Consider the following 22550-nt stretch of genomic DNA (forward strand, 5'->3'; position numbering starts at 1 on the left):
ACACTCACTATAGCTTAAAAAAATAGTCGAATTAGTTCCTATACATTATAGTATTAATGATGTATAGGATATATTATTGGAGTGAAAACTCTTTATTATATATACTTCGCTTTTTTTTAATGTAGTTTTAGGACTTAAAGTCTAAACATTTTAAGTCGAACTCTAAAAACGTTTTCAAATTTCTCGTCACAACTCGTCAAAATAACATGACGAGTTATTTAATTGTACACAAATACAATTAAAAATTAAAATGGAATGATGATTCTTAGTTAAGGGGAATTATTTGTGTCGATGTTTAATAATTGTATATATATTAAACGTGTATAAGTGATAAACTTAAAGAACGGTATTAGGTATATATTGTTTTAAAATATTTTCGTTGGTTATTTTACAATATTATGTTTGGTAGTTATGAAACTTTTAAAGAAAACGAAATTCGCATTAAAGCGTTTGTTTAAAAGTGATATTTTTATCACCTATATCGGACCGGAGACTTAAGTATGCTCCATCTGTGCCACAACTGCCACTGTGCAGGTCGTTAAATAGTAAAATTTGTAGTAATAGTTAAAAAGATAAACGGACGGTTAAATAGTCTCTTATTGGAAACCTATTGTAGCATCATTTCGAGTGTACACAAACTGAACACAGACATTATTATTATAACACAGAGAGAGCTGACCCGGACGACAAGACCTGTACGCCGCTTTGTGCATTCCACGGACCGACCAACAGAAGATATAAATAGGAAATACTACTACACGGGACGTCGACTACCAATTTCACATATATTATTATTTTATAAAAGTAATGTTATACAGTATACACACACACAGTGCAGGCATTGTATTTTCATACACGATCAAGTAGGGAACCGACGACGACGACGACGATGAAAGTCGTACACGTCCGCCGTCCAACACAAACGTCTAATTAGCGCAAAATATAAGAATAAATAAATAACTACACGCGGCAGAGAACCTAGACCTATTAGAACCGGTCTGACGGGTTCCCTGTTCCCTGTGATAATAATATATACATACAGCACACACACACACACACAGTATGTACTTACTATCTACCCGCATGCGAGGCGCATACTAATGCCATTAGATATACGTACAAAAGTTTTATAATAGTAACTAAATTCTGTATCTATGCGTGAGAAAACCGTCAACATACAGCGCAATCCCACCATCGGGCAGTTCCGATGATAATGACTAACCTGTATTTAAAACCACCAACCTTAGACACCGTAGAGTAGGATACCTAGGTACACGAGTCGTCAGTCTTGTATTCAAAAGTGATTTTGAAAGCATTTGTATGTGATTTTGGAAATTTTCATACTACCAGGTATCGCCTTATGGTAAATATTTTCGTTTGCGATAACCACTATTGAACTTGAACTGATTACAAACAGTTATCGATACCGTTACTTCCGCGTACCGAGGTAACTGTGAATAATGGCACAAATCACTTGTGTTGGCTCGACACAAGTCCAAGTAAGGATGTCATATGTTCAAAAGCTATGAAACAAAAGCAAAATAGGAAGAACAAGTGAATTTAAAATCGTTTCCAGGATGAAAAACTGTGATGAACGTTAATTGAAATTCCCCATAACAGGTATACGTATACAAGTAGCCGGTCAATTAAATCGATACAATTAAATATAAGAGAAGTGAAACCAAGACATGAGCACGTTAAATTTTTGCAAGCCAATAGAGGTCAACGCGGTATTAAAAATTCATTAGACCGCCTCTTCTGAAAACGTGATGATAATAATTTTGCATGCTTGTTTTGTGTTCGATACAACTTGTGTACGAATATAATATGTACGTTTTGCATTCATAAAATATCACAGACTAATGTCCAAATCGAAAACATTCCATTTAACACTTCCATTTGTTTTTTCTATTTGAGAAAGAATTTGTCAGAAATGCAGTTATGAACCCCAAACGATTTTTAAAATATTTGTTTCTCCATAAACATATTTGTAATAGTTTAAAAAAATGGTTCTCAACCTGGGGGCACGGACATTTTTAAGAAACCACAAAACATGAAAACGTTATTTCTATTTTTTATTTAAATTTATTGCTTTGTGATTACACATTATAGCACACTATAATATGATACAATAAACGTTAATTCTAATTATTTATATTTTATCGGGCATTATTGAGTAATTACGTTATCAGTGCCAAACCTTCTCATTAATTTGTAATTAATAGTAATAGGTTTAAAATTTAATATTTTAAAACGTTAGTATAATATTATAATACGCTTTGTTTTAAAAATGTTATGTTGTAATAATATTTTTTCCCTATACAAATAAATTCATTAAAATTTAATGAAATGTTGGTTATTTTATATATATATATTAATCATACTTCAATCTTGTAGTGGTGAGGGGGGCGTGACCTCATACAATTGTATGAAAGGGGCATGGGACTCGAAAGGTTGAGAGCCCATGGTTTAAAATGACTGTGGAAACAGATTTAGTTGGTCTAACTTATTTTTAAAGAATATTTTCAAATTAATAAATAATAATAATACCTACCTTAATTAACATTTGTTTAGTCAGATTAATTTACTACAAAGTTTTTGATTTAGAAAGAATTTACCTTAATTTATGTATTATTTTTTTCAAAATTTAGTTATAATAAATTACATAAATGGGAAAGCCTGTGACGGTTTTTTCATAAATCCTATCAATTCCTATTAGTATTCACGCAGGGAAATTTTTTTTGAAATTATTAAAATAGGTATATTTTTTAATAATTTACTGAGAAAAACTTTCAGTTCGAACAGTAGACGAAGGGATTCAGATAAAAATCTCAAAAACTTACATTATCTTTTTTACTAATTAGGAACCTAGTAGCAAAGATGAAGTCAAAAATAACGACCACTCTAGCGTACATAATCAAAAGGTTAGACTAATTTTTTTTAATTCTATCTTTTAGATGAATTTTAGAATCCAAAGTATGAATATTAGACTAAAGGTTGATCTAATGTGACCCTATAACTTATTTCTTATTGACTCCCCCCCCTAAAAAAAGGGGAAATTGTTCCTTAACCGTAATACATTTTCAGGTTGCTACGTGTAAATGAATCAACAGGTCTTTAAAAAATATTTGTATTTTATTGTTTTTTACAATATTATACGAGAGACCTTAAACTATTATAATATAAACACATTATTTTATTATTAAATCATTATACGTGTATGATTTTTTTATTTTTATTAACAGTCGTGTTGACGAGTGATTTTATCACTTTCGATTTTTAATCATTTTCAAAAGACCCGCGAGTGCCCTGAACTCCTTACCCTCACTGTGCTGGCTTTATTATTTATACTATTGGTAAAAAAAAAAAAATAATAAGAAGAAATTGTAAGCCTGAAAACGAACAACAGCTTGTTTTTATATGAGGCGCACACGGCGAACGCTCTGTATGCGGGCGCGCGGCCGAGGCCTGTTACGTGGCACGTCGGTTGATCGGCCGTGGCGCAGGTTATGTCTGTCAACAACCGAGAGCACAAGTCCGAGCGGCGGCGCGGCGGATCACGTGGTCGCACGCCTCTACCGGAGCCACAGACCGACTGGCTGTGGGCATGAATGGCACACGACCCCGCCGCCGCCGCACAGCACAACAACACGCCCACCAATCGTACGGCGGCCGGTTACTATACTACGTCACACGGTATTACCGTGCCGGCGCACCATAATTACCGTGTGCCCATTGAGCGCTCTGTTTACGCGTGTATATAATAATAACACATAGTAATGTGCATAGTAGAGGAAAAGCACCGGGGCGGCGGCGACAGCAGCTGCTCGCTAAGAGCACTCGACTAACAACCATATTACTACATCTACACAACTATATACTTGCCGTTGCATGACGTCGCTTTGCGTGTTTTAGTACACACGCGCGCGCGGCACCATAATAAAAACAATAAAAACATCAACATTTTAAACTACGTTTTGTACCCATCGTTTTCTACGAGTTTTCGACGGCGACTCAGGTTTCTCCACCTGCAACCGGACCACGTTGAAACTATGAAGGCGCCGGCACAGCACGGTGGTGGAGCTGGTGCTACGACACTTGACCATCGTCGAGATTCGCACCGGAGCGGCAGCACATACCTCGGCGGCGCGGCGGCCACGGGGATATTATATTCGGACGGACGAACAATATTACAACTGGCGTGGAATATATAATATCGTTGTCGTTTTTTTTTTTTTTTTTACAGACCACGCGAACTATTACACACACACACACACACACTTTGGGTGTGATCAATAAAATAACCGAGCGGAGAGAACACTAACATCAGCATCCGACTACGGATGACGACGAGGAGAGCGGTGGAGAAAATACACTACTCGCGTGACCCCGCGCGTCCGCCACCGCGTTCACCTCACACACGCACACTAACCAAAAAGGGAGGACGGGGAGGAGGCGTCCAGGGTGGAGGAGCGGAATGACAGCGTTGGAGAAAGAGAGGCCCGCCGAACGCACTCGCAACACCGCCGCGGTGGTAACAAGCGCACACAAACACTGTCGTCGTCGTCGTCGTCACACAAACACACACACACACACACTGACTAATACAACTAGCCGACTCAATAGGCGGCCTTATTATTACGCGCGCCGTTTTATTACCATTATTTCACACGGCCGCCGGGGCGGTGGCACCGAACAGCCGAGTTGTTTGCGGTAAGCACCGCGGCGCGGCGCTCTGTCGATTTTCACTTCCAAAGCCGCCACCTAGGCATTTACCGTTGACCGATGCATACGCACGCACACAAAGACGATAACAGATTAAAACAAGACTTCTCCTTCCCGCAATTATAGGCGGAGTGAATCTCTTTCCGGAGAAACGCCGAAAATCGTTACACACCTCTTCTGCGCACAGTGCAGGCGCGATAAATTACAATAGACTTGAACAATCCACTTGAACTATCGTTGAAATCACGACTGCCGTTTTGTACACGATTATAACTGTTGACCGATGTACACAGTCACAAGTAGAGGAAACACTAGAAAATTTATTTTTTTCCTCTCAATCGTATGTCTGATGATCCCTTTACATCTTGACCACGACTGATATCATATCAGTGACATGTCACAAAAACGTTTTTTTTTTTTATAACTTCAGTAGAACTATGTTTGAAAATTCATAAGACACTCGACAGTAAAACTATGATTCTGTGGCTCCGATGGCTCTGAGAGGGTACAAAAAAAATTACCCCATGAATACGGCCTTTCTCGAACGAATTTGAAACTCTTTCACACAGGACCGAAATGGCCAGTATCGGATCGGAAATTTTCCAAAAGACCTGCTGCTTACTTAAGCCCGTAAATATAAATTGTTGCTGTAACTGTTGTAAAAGATCTCTCGTACAATTGAAACCAACACTCTTTTGGCGTGTATCTTAAAAACATAAGAATTATTAAAGAAACATTGTTACGAATCGGGGTTTTAAGACTATTGAGTAGTTTTAGAGCAAAAACACGTTTTCCAACCAGCGTTATCCGATTTTTACAAATGTATTTTTACTAACAAAGTCAACTATTATACAATATGATTATTATGTTTTTGTTCGTAAAATATTAGATAACTTAAAATTAAATTTGACTCGTTTCACAAATTTAACATAAAATTTCGATTATGTGAGAAAAATGCTATAAAATGAATGTGTTTTAAACGTCGCGTCCTGGCACATTTTACCTCTTTTTTTTTTCTCATTAAATATGATATATCTATAGTAAATTTTTGTGTTTAGTTATTTGTTTTTTAAACGGTTTCAAGAAGGGGTATTTATATGAGATCTAGTTGAGCAGACGTTTTTGGTGTGACCTAGGTGATGTGTAATTTCCTGGCCTAAACTTAGATCCTACTCCGCCCTTGCTCTTATACAAGATGTTTACTATATCGAGCTACGTTATTACATACAAATGAAAACGTTGTCGTTTATGCACGATTCTACAAAGCAAAAAAGCGACAAGCTAACTTTTCTATAGGTGATTGGCCTAAGTACAACGACACCTTCAGATGGTGCTTGACCGTGACAAAAAAATTACTTTTAGAGATAACCACGATATGTACCTAACCTACCCACGAATGTATGTTGGTGGTTTTGAACCAATAGTTTTATTATAGTGCTCAAACTATAAATATAGAACTGGACTGCGCGTCCCATATTATATCCTGTCCATGGCAGGTCGGCATCTACATCAAGTTAGAGGGACAGTCATTATTTACTACAACAATAAATGAAACCAGTTGTAAGTATGTGAACGTTCGACAACGTTTTACGTTTTCCATTTGGCGACAAAAATTCTTACTTATAAGCTAATAAATAAAATTGATATCTAAGGAAATATCAATCAAATCTATCTTTCGATGAAACATTAGTTGTGAACATTTAATTTTTCATTCACAAACGAGAAAAACTATCGTCTATATCGCCTCTCACTCAATGATGAAGCCAGTTTTCTCTAACTACGCGCAGTCCTTATCTAATAACATGTCTACATAGTGGGATAAAAGACTGAAGTAAAAAGTGCAGTACAGAGTAAAAGCGTACTACACTCAAGTTAAATGACAAACATTCAATAAGGATTAGTAAAAATTACGACTTTGAAAGTGTTCAAACAAATTGGCCAAGACAGAATTACCCATAAAAAAACAAGCATTGATAACTAGTCGAGTTAGTGCGATAAGAGACCGTCACCGGCGCTGCAAACATAAGTGGCAGCCTTCTTATCACGTATTATATAAAATCTGCACACTTATTAAATGCATTTTGAATTATGGCGAAATTATTATCTTATCGAGAAAATGCTTCCGTGAGCTACATATAAATTCAATGACTGCAAAGAGGTTGACTTTCAAACCGATGACGGATGTCAGCGATCTTCTCCAAGCTCGAATTAAGTTTTTTTAAACTTATTTTCAAATGTATGATATTCCCCCACCCGGTTTAAGTAAAGACAATTGTTCGAAAATCAGCCATTTAAAAAAGGCTTCAATATAAAATGTGTACAAGTGACAGTTAATTCTCAAAAACGAGCTTTTGGTCACCCACGGTTTTTTGAAAATCGTTTGTACCCTTTGATTTCCACCACTTCAATCGGTGACCGACGAAATCCAATCAAGAACGGCATTCAGCAAATATCAACAGTATGTGAATATAATTAACACAAATCACAGTCGGCCATATGAGTAGCCCGATAATGCATACTATGGAACTCGAACCCGGCTGAAACTCATAGGTCACAATAAAAGAATAAATAGATGTCAATCTAAAGTATTGTTTTAATCAAAATATTTGTTTATAATATTATTCGTTTATCTTCGGAAGCCACCTACGTTTTTTGAATTGCTGACGGTTTTTACATCAATGCCGCTTTAAATGAATATACTTTCGAATTTCTTGAAAGCCAGCCCAACCTATTAAAAACACGTTCAAAACGTATTTGTTAGATTATAACATACTACAGCATCTCATCCAATCCGTAGTGTTATCGAACCGAGCCGTGGTCGCCGTTAGTAGTATGGGGAATAATAATTATTATTAGACAACGTGACCAAAGCAAATGTACGGAATGCATTTAAACAGACACGGCGACCAACATTAGTACTATTATTCTGGTTTTGGGAGATAAATAAAAGTCAGTTGGCTGCTGTGCGGTTATCGTGTATCACACGAGTAAACGCAAATTCGACACTATATTTGTATGGGCAAAATCATATATACTGGTATAAAACCGGCGATGAAAATGAGTGTGTATTTTGCAGCAGAAATAATTATACTTAACAAATATATTATAATCTCATCGAAACTTTCACGGCGCGCGCATCGCCTGTCCCCACCGTGAAAAGAATAGCAGAAAAAATGTGTTTTATAAATAACCGAGAAACGAGTACCGACATCGATAGTTATTTCTTTTTTGGACTGGTATAAATAGAAAAGAAATAATCATTACGGTTAACGCGCTATGATGATATGCACATATTATAATATTATGCTACTACAACAACAGCAGTCGCACAGCTGACATATTAATATTGTACTACCTACTCGACATAATCATCATCAGCCGTAATACCATTTGAAATGTTCTCATGGAATAAAAAAAAAAAATTGCAGTTATAATAAACCTAACGACGGATGTGTGGCAAGTGGTAACGAATCGCCTTGAAAACCTATTATAAAAAAATATCGCTGGTCGTAATCGATCGCTTCCTGGTGGACGACAAGTAACCAACACAAACATAATGATATAATATATACACACAAAAGTCCATTTTCGCGTTTTCTTCCATATGATAATTATTTTGTAGGTAAAAAAAACAATATTAAGAAAAACTGCTTTTCTTATCTGGGACACGCCCAGTGACCGATCGATTGATGTTTGGAAAATCGTCTGTGAATTACATTTTTTTCAATATTCAACCGAGTTTTGACAGCTTACATCGGTGTTGTTTTATCGAGCAAACACAACCGACGTTCGAAAAGAACAACAAGGCGTTTTTTTTTATTAATTCCGTGTGTCTTTACACGTACACACACACACACACACCAAAGTGGTCGGACAATATAACATAATACTCGTTTTAAACAAACCGAATTAGTCGAGCTTCTCCGATAACGATTAACAATACATAAAATTGTATACATATTTTAAACAGTCGCCGAGATAATACGATAAATAGCCCAAATAGTTTATACATGCATATTCCTTATCGATAAGTAAAAAAATAATATGTATATTATTCTTGGTTATTTATAATATTATTTATATTGACTTACTCTAGCGCCGATGAATCTGGCTTCTAACAATTCCTGTTTGCGTGGATCCAGCGCAGCTTGGAAGTGATGCTCCATTTTGACGCTAGCACCTAAACGAGAAAACACACAAAAACCGGTATATCAGAGAAACTGTCGACAAATCGGCGAAAAAAAATGCCCTATTCATTATTATGTATTATTATTTTACAGATAAGCTATAATAATAAATTATTTTTGAGCCGCGTTCAGTAGAGAATATCTATTATGGTCTATAGATCAAATACTACCGCAAATAGGTACAAAAACAAAAAACCAATCAACACATGTATTACTATTATTATCGCATACCGCGGTAGCAGCGGTTACTAAATTAGCCGGTTACTGTAACCAAGTATCGTTATTATTATTACAATTTTTTTTTGAAAAATTAACACCTAACCGATTGAAATATTCGTCATCGTCGCCGCCGCCGCCGCCGTCGCTACAGCAGCAACAATGTGAGTAAATAATAATGTAATATAATTTCTAACCTATTTTTAAACGGGTCGACCGCTCAAGGTCAGCCGCACGCCGGTTACCGTCGGGTTTCACAAAAAATATTTTTTTTTTTTGTTCTCTTACCAAACATGTACAACAACAATATTTGTTTGAAAAAACGAGTTGAACAACAACAATATTTTATCGATGCGCGCACACAATGCTTGTACATTATTATTTGTACGTGTCGGTCGACATTTTTCGACCGTCTTCTATTTAACTCTCGGCCGCCGCCGCCGCCATTGCGGTACACGGTCGGCGTTAACTTTGCGCGGCCACTCTCCGCCATCGCTAACTCTGATCGGCCGCATCAGGCTTGCAAACCAAAATAATTATATTACGCGCGACTGTTTTCAGCCGAAGGGTTTGTATACATTATAATAACTTACTTTCAACTGGAAATTCGAGACCGGTAAATTTACCGCATAAAAATCCAATGATCGCTCAAATCTCAAGACTTGTTACACATAGCGTCTCAAACGGTACATTATATTACTGGAACATTGAATTTTACAAGGTTTTATTTCATTATGTACTTTTTATTTTTAATTGAAATTGTGATAAATTTACATGTATTACTACGTAGTCTTATGTTTTATATTATGTTTGTACAGTGAATAATGAATAGTGTTGGTTATTTTTTTTAGAATTTTCTAACTTTATAACGTTTCCCAAACATAATTATATCGTGTTCGAGCTTAAGCAAAAAAATATACAACATTACGTTTTTACCAATTTGTAATAAATCAATATGACCAACCATGTTCCAGAGGTCGACTTAATTGAAGATAGTATAAAAAGTACATTGAAAGATAGTTTATGGATTATTTAATACAACTTGTATAGTTATAATTGAGAAACAGTATTTTTTCGACATTTTTTACTATCTTTAGTACGCTCCCGAATAGCAAAAAATTAATATTTTTTAAATGTTACTAAAAAAATACTTATATTTAAAATGTATAATAGTATATTATCAACAAACAAAATGTTGTTCAAGTTATTAAATAAAAAAATATATAAAACAGCGTGACCACAAAATAATATATATCAACTGACAAACCTAACTTGGACGAATTTCGAAAAGTTATCCAGTTTTCATTTTTAATAAACATAAAAACTTTTATAAACATTTAATGAAGTTTGACGTTTCTTTTTTTTAAGGGGCTTTTTAGGAGATAGTCACTAAAACAAACGGATGTGACTAAGTGAGAAAGATTCTAGAAAATCTTATAAGTAGATGTATAAGTAGATAATGTAGATAAAAATGACGGTTTTTTTTCCATGTGTACCACCGTACAATCGGTTAAGTCCAATATTTTAATGAAAATGAAATGTGTTGGCAACGCACGGAAACAAAAAGGTAAACGGGGGGGGGGGGAGGGCATAATATTAATATATTATTTTAGGCATGAACAAGGCAGCGCCTTCAGAGGGGGATGCCGTACATATTATAATTATGGACATTTTCATCCATCCGACTATCCTTGTGTGCGATCGGAGAGCACACACACACACACATACGAATGCGACGTTGCCGGCACTTGCATAATTATTCTATACATATGTATAACAATAAAGAGATGACCGGAGAGTGCGGGCGGAAGAGGAGGACCATATCGAGAGAGAAGTGGTCTTTATTTTTACACGAGAATCGGACGATTGTCGTCGTCAAGGTTTCAACCACGCGCGCGAGGGGTTCTCGGCTGGTCGGAGGGGAGGTCATCGTTGTCGGGAAACGCGCGGCGTTGTTGCCGTTTTGGAAAAGGGCACGAACCCCCGCCGCCGCCGCCGCCCAACGTCGTCTCCGGCGAGGCCCGGCCGGGAGATGGACTGATTCCGTGACACGGAGGCGGCGGCGGCGGCGGCTCAGAGAGGTATTACACAGAAGAAGAGTGTGACGAAGGGGATAATACACGTTATAAAGGCGGACGACGGTGGTGAGTGGTCGGGAGGGAGGGACGGCGGGTGCCAAGAGAGAAAACGATCGATTCACACTAGCACTACTATTCTAGCAAACTCCCGACGTTTTATATTATACATATAATAATGTGTGTGTGTACGTGTAAACTGTAAAGCCAGTGTGTCGTTGTCGGCGATGGCGGCCGTGCATAAGTAAAACATTGCGGCCGCACCACCCAACTCTCGGAGGAAGAACACGCGGCGGCGGCGGAAACGGCAGCCGCCGTCGTGTTGTGCCCGGGACGCGCGCCCACGATGGTTACCGAATACCTGGTATGAAACACTTGGTTACAAACCGACAATCCCGGCACGTATCATTACGTTATACGTACCTGCCCGGCAGATGGCCATTATGCTACTTACGGCTAAGTAAATATAGGGCAGCAACAGTAGTACCACAAAAACGCGGTGAAAAGGTCGCGTTTAGGATATTCCGACTGAACGCACCCCAGACGCTGTTGAACGTGCGCAAAAACGATGTACGGACGACAACCGACTGTTGTGTTTGTGCTCGAAGAAAGTTAAACCAACACGAAAAATATTGAAAATCGATAATAACATATTTTATTTATGTAGTTTAGAAATATTAACAACAGTTAAAATATGGATTCGCCGAATCCGTTATCTCCGGCCGCGACCGAACGGCGAACTACTTGGTTGTAGTTTTTATTTCAGTCAGTAGACATACACACACAATGTATAGTTTAATACACACGGCGAAACGCCATTTTTAATTCTATAAAATTTCCGGACTTATTGTTTTCAATGACGAACGATAAAAAAAAAACAGTATTGTTATATTCGAGGTATTTTATTATTTACACTATCGCCTCTCAATATACCACTCTTATTGCCACACACACACACACACACACGCACTCTTGACATTATTATCATCATCGTCAACGACATTTCAAACGAGTCTCGTTTGCAGATCCGACGAATCAAATATTATTTTATATACAATTGTATTTATAATAATTTTCACCGGCATAATAAGCAGAGAGCTTGAAATATTAGTCGACAGTCTCGAATCTACTTTCGCTTTTTTATTAAATAACAAGGATTTTCGTTATTCCGAGCTCATTAAGATGTGTTCTTTTAGTCCAAAACAAATAACCCAGTGGTAATTTAGGACAAAAATAAGGCCAGTTTGGAAAACGCTAAAATGCACAACAAAAAAATACGTCGTTTGTTCAGCCTGGCCATATTTGTACGTAGATAATAGTATAGACTATAGTATATAAATGAGGATTTTCGCCGTAAAATTCGTAGAAGTTAAAAAAAGAGCATCAACTGACACTGTACGCGCACTACCAGTGATACACTGATTACTTTTTTGGTAGTGCGCATTCACGTCTGGTATTGCCGACAACACGATGATGAATACAACTGATAGAGTAAGAGATATAACACTGTTTTAACATACTTTGAGTTATAGTTCAAACGAAACTCTTGATGTACTACAGCTATCGATAACAAATGGATAGGCCAATAAAATTGTGCGAATGTGTAACCTGTGTGGTAACGCTGGTAACAGATTGTTATTATAATTCCGTATCGGATTCCTTTTCAATTAACAACGATTATTCTATTACCACTGCGATCGGCTACCGAGGTAACCACAAGCCGATCACGGTCTACCTCTGCGATACCCATTTTTATTTTTACAATATTTGTACAGTTTTGATGTGTTATAAACAAAGATGTTTGAACTAGATTGCCGCCAACTGTTGTTTATTTGGCCAGCGAGCCATTTTTAAAAAAAAAGGCCTACTCAACGGTGTCATTTCTTCACACCCGCTACTAGTTGGCAAGTACTATCGACAATACGATCCGTCTATATTCTTGATTATTTTAACGGGACAGTGATATTTTTTACATTAAACGTGAACGACAGGGGATTTTTTTTTTTTTTAAATTACAATAATACCACGATGAACCGTGCGGCGACTTTTTATTCTTATAAACCGTTGTTCTTTGCCGGCGCGTTTAAGCCGAAAATCTATTTATCCCGAGCAAAACGGAACAACACGTCTTCTGTCGGGGGTCAACGGAACTAGCGCGCGATAATCGAGCAACGGGTACCGTTGGTTTGCCGTTTGGAAAATTCGATAAGTTGGCAATCATATTAATACGGCCAACGGCGGTAATTCACCTGTCGACGGTAGCAACAACACTGAACGTCAAACTCCACACGGACTACTGTTTACTACCGTGATAAAAAAAAAAATACCGATAACAAACAGCTGATGACACGACACTGTACATCCGTCGACCCAATAATTTGGGAACAAAACCCAAAATACTGGTATAATACAAGCATTTTCTTCGCCGAATCCCCCGGTGTCAGATATATTTTGGCTTGTTTAAAAAAATACAATTTTCGGCGTTTTATTAACACTCTTACTAAAATTATTTTCTTCGTTGAATTCAGAATTCATGTAGCGTTTTAAGGTAATTTTTTTAAGCAAAAGGCTATTTACATTTTTGTTTTATACGTGCTTACAACTTTGGAGACAATTACAAAACCAGAGCTACAGGAAAAAATCAAATTGAACTTTGTTAAACAAAATAGATACGTTTTAACACTGTTTTAATGTGATGAATTTTAATTTGGTCGCAGACGTGTCACGATAGGCTTGGTTTAAAGGTAATTTTTTTTATGTAATCGCCTCCGATGTTGTAATAAAAAAACAAAAAGTACAAAATTAAAATCGGATATTTATCGCTTTAAGACTATAATAAATGAGTGATTTGTAATTCACTACATTGGATATATTTCTATAAATATACATATTACGTGTATGTTATTAGTAATTTTAATGAGTAGTATTCACACCCCTGGATGTAACGTTATCAACTTTTTTGTGTAAAAAAAAAAACATGAGACGCACAAAAATAAACCGACAGGGTTCATGAAACAGGTCATTCTATACTATAGTGTAATATTCTATAGTATAGAGTAAATGATTTAAGATAATAATAACATCGATGAGGCAAAGCTAGCGAATCGTAACGATAATATTTTATATATCAAAATATAAACCAAACAGATTTTTGTGGTTATGAATCACGTCGGCGTAAGTAACCTTGGTTACGTTTTTCGGGTAGCCAATAACCGTGGTCGAGTTATTTTCAATGTAAATATTTGCGCAAGTTGCAAATGACGACGTCCGCGTTTATCAGCCGGGTTTCATACACCGCGTTATAAGCCATATTATAAAATTATTATATGATTTTTATTTTATTTATTTATGATTCGCGTGTAACTAAGAGACGTTTAACGCGGCATACAAAGCTGTGAATAACCAACTGATTAATTAAAAACTGACTACTTCATATAAAAAGGTCATATTTTTTTTATTTTTTTGTGCGTATTTTTTTTTTACTTAGAAACGAAACGGAAAAGGTGCTGGTTATACAATGATGTTTTTTAGCCTTGAGCCTTGAGAGTTTTACAAGTCCAAAAAATTTAAAAAACGTTTACCTACCTTTTCGCATAATTTCGAGGAAAAATCACCAAAAATGTACACATTTGATAAAACCCGATTTATTTCAAAAATGATGTCGCATAGTATTTAGATATAATAGTTAATACTATCGATGTACAGAGTAAACCCAAAAAATATCATTAACCCTTTATTTCTAATAAACCAGTGAAAATTGTCCGTAGATTATCCACAACATAAAAATAATACACGTTTTAATTTGTTTAAAAATTTAAAAAAACCGTCGTCACGCTTGTGTCACAGATCCTAAAACTCAAATGACGCTCGATCCCAAAAATCGACATCACGCGATTGTAAACACATTTATTGTCTACAAAATTATCGATTGTACCTCTTTTTCCAATCTACAGTTTCGCATCAAAGCGTTTATTTGAGTGATTTTTATCACTTTAACTCTAGTTGCAGTGATTCCCAAACACCCCCTCATTTGCACTGTGATGGTCATTTTATAGCAATTGTTGTAATTTTTTTTTATTTTTTAGCAGTTCCAATTATTACTAAGTATTGTTAATGCATATTGTAGATGGTGAATAACACGCGCGATCGTCAACCCATTCGATCAATTTGGGTTAGAGAGGCGAAAATAACACGCACAGGAATGCGACCAACGGCGATATGCAACTTTGGCCGATCGACGGAGCAGCGGCCATTGTTGTTACGGGGCCGGTGGTATACGAACATACATAATGTATATATACATATATACATTTATCCAGATCACAGCACACAGCTCTCTTGTTGTATCGCATCGCTCTTTCTCTCTCTCTCTCTCACACACACACACACACACAATCATACACTGACAAACGCATAGAGACAAAAGACCGTATAGCCGTTTCCACGAACGCTGCGAACTTGCCACGTACGCCGACGACCTATGGAATCCGTTGCCGGAGGCCGATAAAAAAAAAAATATATATATACACATATTAATACATGTGTATATATCATATATGTATATTAAAACACACACACACACACACACACTGGCGGCGGCGGCGGCGACACGGCACATGTTAAGAATATTGAAAAACGTTGTTTGTATTATTATGTTTAACGATCCGCATTATGGCCATTTACGGATTTGGTTGCTAACGACAGGGGGGGGGGGGAGAGCAGACAATACCGGCGGTAGAAGGTAAGAATGGCAAAATATGGTGATTTGGAAGAGGGAAAGAGCGAAGAGACCTCACGTCAGCGGAGAGTCGGTACAAATTAAAAAAAAAAAATACAAACGGTCGTATGAATATAAAAAGAAAGAAAATAAACCAACAGTTTGGGTGAGAGAGTGAGAGAGGTCGAGGCGAACTATCGATCGGCGGTCGTCCGAAAATAATACGACGCAAACCCTCCCCCTCGCCATAGCCTTAACCTAACCCTCCTCGTCTTGATTTTCTCGCGGCTGTGCTTACTGTTTTGTACACACACACACACACAACGATATTGTTACAATACATATTATACGACAACGTTTCTCCGCCGTCGCCATTGTTGACCGACGATTCGTAAAACGCAGAGTTGACAAAAGCCGAGTAAGGTGGTCAAATCTTGTCAACTCTGAAACGCGCGCGGCGGATTTCCGTTGTAAATCTAATCCCATCCCGAGAGCATCGAGATGATGTTAAAAGACGAGACGACCAATTTTTTTTTTTTTAGTTATTCAAAATAGCGAGAAGCAGTTTTTATCGTATAGAGTATATACACACACACTAACCTTGGGAATACATCATCGATAAATGCGCACCGGCCGCTGCTGCTGGTGCTGACGACGGCGACACAAGGTAACACGACATATGCACTGTGCGGCGCAACAATATGAACTCTGCGGCTGTTCCATGGACCGGGGGGGAAGTACAGACGCGAGGGGAAGGTGTACGCACCCCACCGCCGCCTCCGACAACACAGCTCAATCGGTGCTACTGCTACTCATCGTAGTCCGAGTTTCCACACGACGCGATAATATTGATTTTACTATGAAATTCGCCCAGGCGACGTTGGAAAAACGTTAAAAAAAAATAAAGAGAGAGAAAGAAAACGCACGCAACATATGACTTGGGTTTGACGTTGAAAAAATCAAAAAAGAAACATCACGGTACATAGTTTGAAGAATCTCACGCGCGCTCGCCGACTTCAGCGGTTTGCATTATTATTATTTTGTAAAACGATAACTATAGCCCGCACGACCCGATGACCGGACTCGGAATGGGAATAATGACTATGGTATATCCTCCTGACGATATAATATATATAAAATAAAATATGACAGTGTGCCGTCGTGCACACGGGCAGCTGCCGCCGCCGCCGCCGCTCTCTATATACATATTATTATTATTATATACATAATATAGTAGTTGTGTGTATGTGTATGTGTGTCTATCATCTGTATGTGTGTGTGTGTGTGTGCATTCCTTTCCTGTGTTCGGTTAACATCATTTCAGAGCTCTACACAATTTTATATATTTTTTTTTCACTCCGACTAGGTACTGTAACACCACCACTGCTGCTCTTCTCGTCTATCGAGTACCGCACAATACCCGCCACTTCGACCTTCGCACCACCTTCCCCCCCACCTCCCACACAAATCATTATGTCGGGAAATCGTACCGAAACAATCACTGAAAATTATCTTCGCGATCGACAAAAAATCCAACGAAACCCAAAAGCTTGTTGTCCATGTTTAACGCCTTCTCGACGGTCAAAATATAATTCTTTAACTTCAATTCTTTGAAGGGCAAGATGTGTCACCAAAAAAAAAAAAACCTTTAAGAGGCAAGCTAAAAAATGATAAAGTCAGCAAAATGATTGGATAAAACAAATATGCGATACAACTAACTATATGGGTATACAAGTGAGAAATCAACGCAATAAGTAACCCCACACGCTCTAATGGTGTGCTTAGTTGACTATTTTATTATTTTTATGTGATATCACTTCTAACCAACGCCAAAAATATATATTTATGAAAAGGAGATATAATAATTTATAATATATACTTATATTTTATATAAGCGGTTATCTACTTTAACCACCACCACCCCCCCAAGGGCCATAACAAAAAGGGTTAATATACTAACTACCGCCCCTGAAAGAATTAAGAGACAAATATAAAACCGTACAAAATAATAACAAATAAAAAAAAGATGGCGCCGCCCTGTCGGTTTTCAACCGAGCAAATGGCGTAAATTGAATCACGCTGGTCGTTGCGACCGATGTGATTTAATGCAGTACACGGTGGCTGCGTAAATAAAAATCCTCGATGAGTCCAATATGGCGACTCCTCCCGGTCGTGTGGCAAACGGTAATGTCGACCCGTAGAACCGAAATGTGTACATTATAATATAATAATAATATTACATTTGTGTCGGAGAAACGCACGAAAGGTATACCATACTATTATTATTATTATTATTATTATTATTAATGATATACATACAGACATGGTTGGATGTGTGTGTGTGTGTGTGTGTGTGTACATTTATATATACGCATTGCTGTATGAAACGCATTCGGGAATAAAAACGTAGAAGAGAATAAGAATTATTAAGAGTTAAAAAAAGAATAAAATTGAAATAACGACGGAGGAAGGAAACGGTACGCACGACGTGGAAAGGTGCGTTTGGTCGTGGAGGGGCACGACTTGGCAACGTTGGATTCGTGTGACGTCACGACCCGCCGCCGCCGCCGCTGGCACGGCTGAGTGGGCAGTCAGCTGACTGCGACCGGCTCGAACGGTAATGCTACGATTATTTTTATCAGCATGGCACTGCGGGGCACGTCTGATGTCTGGCTCGCGCCCGTACCGCATGTCTCGATGCGGTCCCTACCGGTGCCGGCTGCGGCATCCGATAAAGCCGCGTTACAATGAAAAACCCTCCCACGCCCCGGTGCTCTACGTTCATCGGGTTTATGCAGTTGTTACTAAAAGAAATCACCTTTGATTGCTGATTTGTTAGGATCAGAACAAATAATGTTATTACCAAAAAACAAAAAACTGCCCTGATTAAAAACCATTTGACGTTTGATTTCAGTCGGACGGAAGAAAAAATGAAAATATTTTTACAAAACTCCAACTGTCAGATTTTTGCACGACCCAACTTGTTGGCCATATTTTTTTTATACCCAGTGAGTTTTTTTTCGTTTTAGCTGAACAAATATAATTGGTATTTACATAAAAATATGTATTATGTATTATCGTGTTAATGTTAACGACAATATTCCTAGACCTAAATCTTTTTACGATTTATCGTTTACGACTGCACCTTACAGTGCAATAATAATTGATCAACTCAAAACTTTGTAAGGAGTAATCGTTACTTTTGTTTTACGATTCGTGGTATTATAATATGTGAAAACATCCAAATTCGTCAAAATGACAACGATAAACTTTGCACACCGCCAATAATAATAGCATAGTAGCATTTGGGTAAAGTCTAGTACCCAAGTTCTTTAAATTAGATATATATTTTTTGCATTTTTAATAGTTTCATGATTATGGCGAAAAATGTTATAGAATAAAACTTACGTAACTAAACTATTTATATAAAAGTTTGTTCCTAGGTAAATGGTGAATGCTGAACATGCTTTGGTAAGAAAATTAACAAAGGGACTTAACTGCGTTATAAGATTTGAAAATAAATATCAGACACTAGTTGCATAATACTCTTTGTGTAGTCTTGGGTAGTAACGACATTATTATTTTTGTACCGGGTTACATTATTTCATTACATTCTGTGCTGATTAATTTTTACTACATTCATGAGTAATATGAAATAAATTACGCTTGAAAAATGCCATACTTTAAAATTAAGCAACAAAATCCGTTTGTTGTAGTTTATTGTCAAAGCATTCAATTTTAAAAACGTCAGCTTGCGCTACTTAGCTTAGCGCTATTTAGCACTTAGCTAATAATAAGTTTATTTTTTCCCAGTGAGTTTGGGGGGGGGGGGGCAGTTTTTGTGTTGGTTTCGAATAGGTGTTTTCGTAGGGAATTTTTTATTCATATGAAAATTCCATATGGCTGGAGGTCAGTCGAAAAATTGCGTTATGAGTGACTTCTTAACTTGAATTGGCGACATCAAGAGAAGAGGGGGAGGGAAAGCGAGTGGAGGGATTAAAAGAAAGGATATCATTGATAAGAAAACCAGCTGATTGCTGAAGAAAATGAACGTGAACCTTCTTATTGGTACCATAAGACATAATATACTTATGATCCAATCAGTTTTTCAGATTTTTTTCTATAATAAAAACTGACGATTATTTTTTTTTTTTTTAATAAAATTATTGTAAACAAAATAAACGCGTGTGTGATACGACACTTACCTTATTATTAAATGTAATACATTCGAGTTATCGCGCAGTTTTTTTTTAAATGTATTATTACTGTTTTTTCGATACGGTCGACAGCGCAAAAAAAGGGGAAGCGTTCGAATGTGTGTGTATATGAGTTGTAGTAGAAGGGGCAGAGGTGAAATAAAGGGGAAAAAAAAAGATACCTCAAGGACCGTCGACGGTATAATTAGCGAATTTGATTCTTGATTCTCTTCGGCGTTGCCACATTTCATTTTAATGAAAAAAAAATAATAATATAACAGATTTCACAATCCTTCGAGGGGGAACGCGAAGAAAAAAAAAAAAAGTAGACATAACGGACGACCGCCAAACTGGTTGCTGTTGTTATTTCCACGTACATTTTTTTGCATACACACACTACAAGTATTATTATTAAAATATATCGTATATTACTATACAATTACCATTCACGCCGGCAACGAACAGTATACTATACTCGGGATTCGAAATGTATTATTAATATATTATGTATTACATGTGTATTCGTTTTTCAGTTTATCGGTGAAGATAACAGACTAGCCGTGTGGTAAAATTAAAGAACAAACAAAAAAAAAAAAACCGCAACAGTAAACACATATTTTATCAAAAACAACGACCGCCGATTGATTATACGCCAACAACGCAATGGTAATTTTGTAATATTATTTAAAAAAAAAAAAGTCCAAATAATACACAAATCGGGATAATGATGATATTTCACTGTAAATAATGAATAATCGAATTAGTACCGAAGTGAGTTTCAATTAAAGCAACATAACATCTTAGGGAATAATTTATAGGCGTTAGTTCAAAATAACATAAATTGGTTCATACGTCACGTAAGTTGAAATTATTTATTTAGGTGCCGCACAATAGGAAGTCACAAATCAAATATAATATCTAATATACTAATATTAAATCGTTTTAATTGTGGCCCTAAATCGAATAATATTTATCGGAATGCCCGTCAACCGACATCAATCGGTGAGTAAATACCGTTGTTTGAGGTATTAAAATATAAGTTTCAAATTAATTAACGACTAATAGCAATTAAGGTTTATTTTAATTCGCTCGATCGTATCGTCCGGCATTAACTCGTTGGGGAAAATACAAAGGGGGGGGGGATACCGTTTGAAAATCTCTATCGGATTCTCAGTGATACCAATTACCGACGAGTATACCGAAACAACGAGCTCGACGTACAACAGCAGTACGGTTTTTTTAATTTAACAAGGTGTTCCTTAACCTTAACCAAAAAAAAAAACAAAAATTTAGCGTACAGCAGTAATTGAGAGTAGTTTTTTTTTTTTTTTTTCATTATGTTTTTTATGTAACTTGATGATCTTGTCGAAACCAGAACTAGAACACGGTGCGCGTTCACTTACTATCTAAATATTTATTCGTTAACGGAAAACAGCTGGTGTGCGCGAGGAGCGCGTGATAAGAGGAAAGCTTCGCGGCGGGTAGGGAGAGCGACGGCGCCCGAAGTGGGGAAGAAGAAGGAAAGGAACGCTCGACGACCGTTTATCCGGTCACGCCGTGTGACAATGATCCACGGCCATTCAACGACCTTCCGAACGGCGTATGTTGCACGGGGGGGCACACACACCGGCAGCAGTGTTGCCACGCGGCCGATTAGATATTTATAACAGCGAAATTACGGCCGCCGGCAGTTACTACGGCACGCGATACGGTCGGATTTTTCAACGATAAAAACAATCTAATATATAAAAGGACAACGCGCCGCCGCCGCGGCTTGTCAGGCCTCTCGAGAGCCGATCCGCTGCTACACAACGGCCGTCGTTGGATTTTGCTCGGCGCAACCGTTTTCCCAACGAGAATACGACGCACAACACAAACGATAAATACCTAGTAAAATATCGTGATTTATCCGTCGAGAGAACGTCGGAGAAAATCGAGGTGTCCGTTTCGCGATGACCTACTTTGCCGCCGGTCGTGTATCGATCAATCTCTCTTTCTACATAATAATAATAATAATAATATTTCGACGTTGCCCGTTTTAAGATATACGTTTTTACAAATGTATAACGTCATACGCCATCGTCGGTCCAAACATTTCGAAGCTTATTGATCGCATTTCAACATACACACACACACACACACACACATAACAAAACAGTCAACCGGCAGCTGCCGTCGGAGCAAAAGGATAGGCGACACCGGCAAAAGGTGGAGGAGAGGGTCAGGTGGAGTCGGAGGGTGGTGGGTGAACACGAAGAGCGGCGTTTTACATTATCGGTGTGGCGGCGGCGGGCCGCGACACAATATATAATATATATATATATATATACACCCTGTGCGACATACGGGCCAGAGGATTTGCCCGGCAACGGCAGAGGCCGTTTGACTTTGATTTCGAAACCATTGCACTCGCCCCTCTCGCAGACGGACGGAG

The 22550-nt window shown here is 37.6% G+C and overlaps 1 protein-coding gene across 4 annotated transcripts in view; it reads right to left on the bottom strand.

Moving 5' to 3' along the window:
* The window catches only part of LOC126846669 (serine/threonine-protein kinase tousled-like 2), a 37310-nt gene that overhangs the window by 11451 nt on the left and 3309 nt on the right, over window positions 1-22550 (bottom strand). Inside the window, exons 1-2 of one of the 4 annotated variants that reach the window (XM_050586387.1) lie at window positions 16521-16996; window positions 8817-8905 (exon numbers count right to left, since the gene is read on the bottom strand). The exons of 1 other annotated variant lie outside the window; for it this stretch is intronic. In XM_050586387.1, coding sequence (XP_050442344.1) covers window positions 8817-8905; window positions 16521-16599 — 168 coding nt within the window. In that variant the 5' untranslated portion in view covers window positions 16600-16996. Of the gene's footprint in view, window positions 1-3983; window positions 4573-8816; window positions 8906-16520; window positions 16997-22550 lie in introns of those variants that run through there. 2 more of the 4 variants (XM_050586394.1, XM_050586402.1) reach the window with 2 other exon arrangements.

This window comes from Adelges cooleyi, unplaced genomic scaffold (genome assembly GCF_023614345.1).
Source record: "Adelges cooleyi isolate 19-005CV unplaced genomic scaffold, UGA_ACOO_1.1 ACOO_flye_CR_arks_rails_tigmint_CR_PRNA_108, whole genome shotgun sequence".
Lineage (NCBI taxonomy): Eukaryota > Metazoa > Arthropoda > Insecta > Hemiptera > Adelgidae > Adelges > Adelges cooleyi.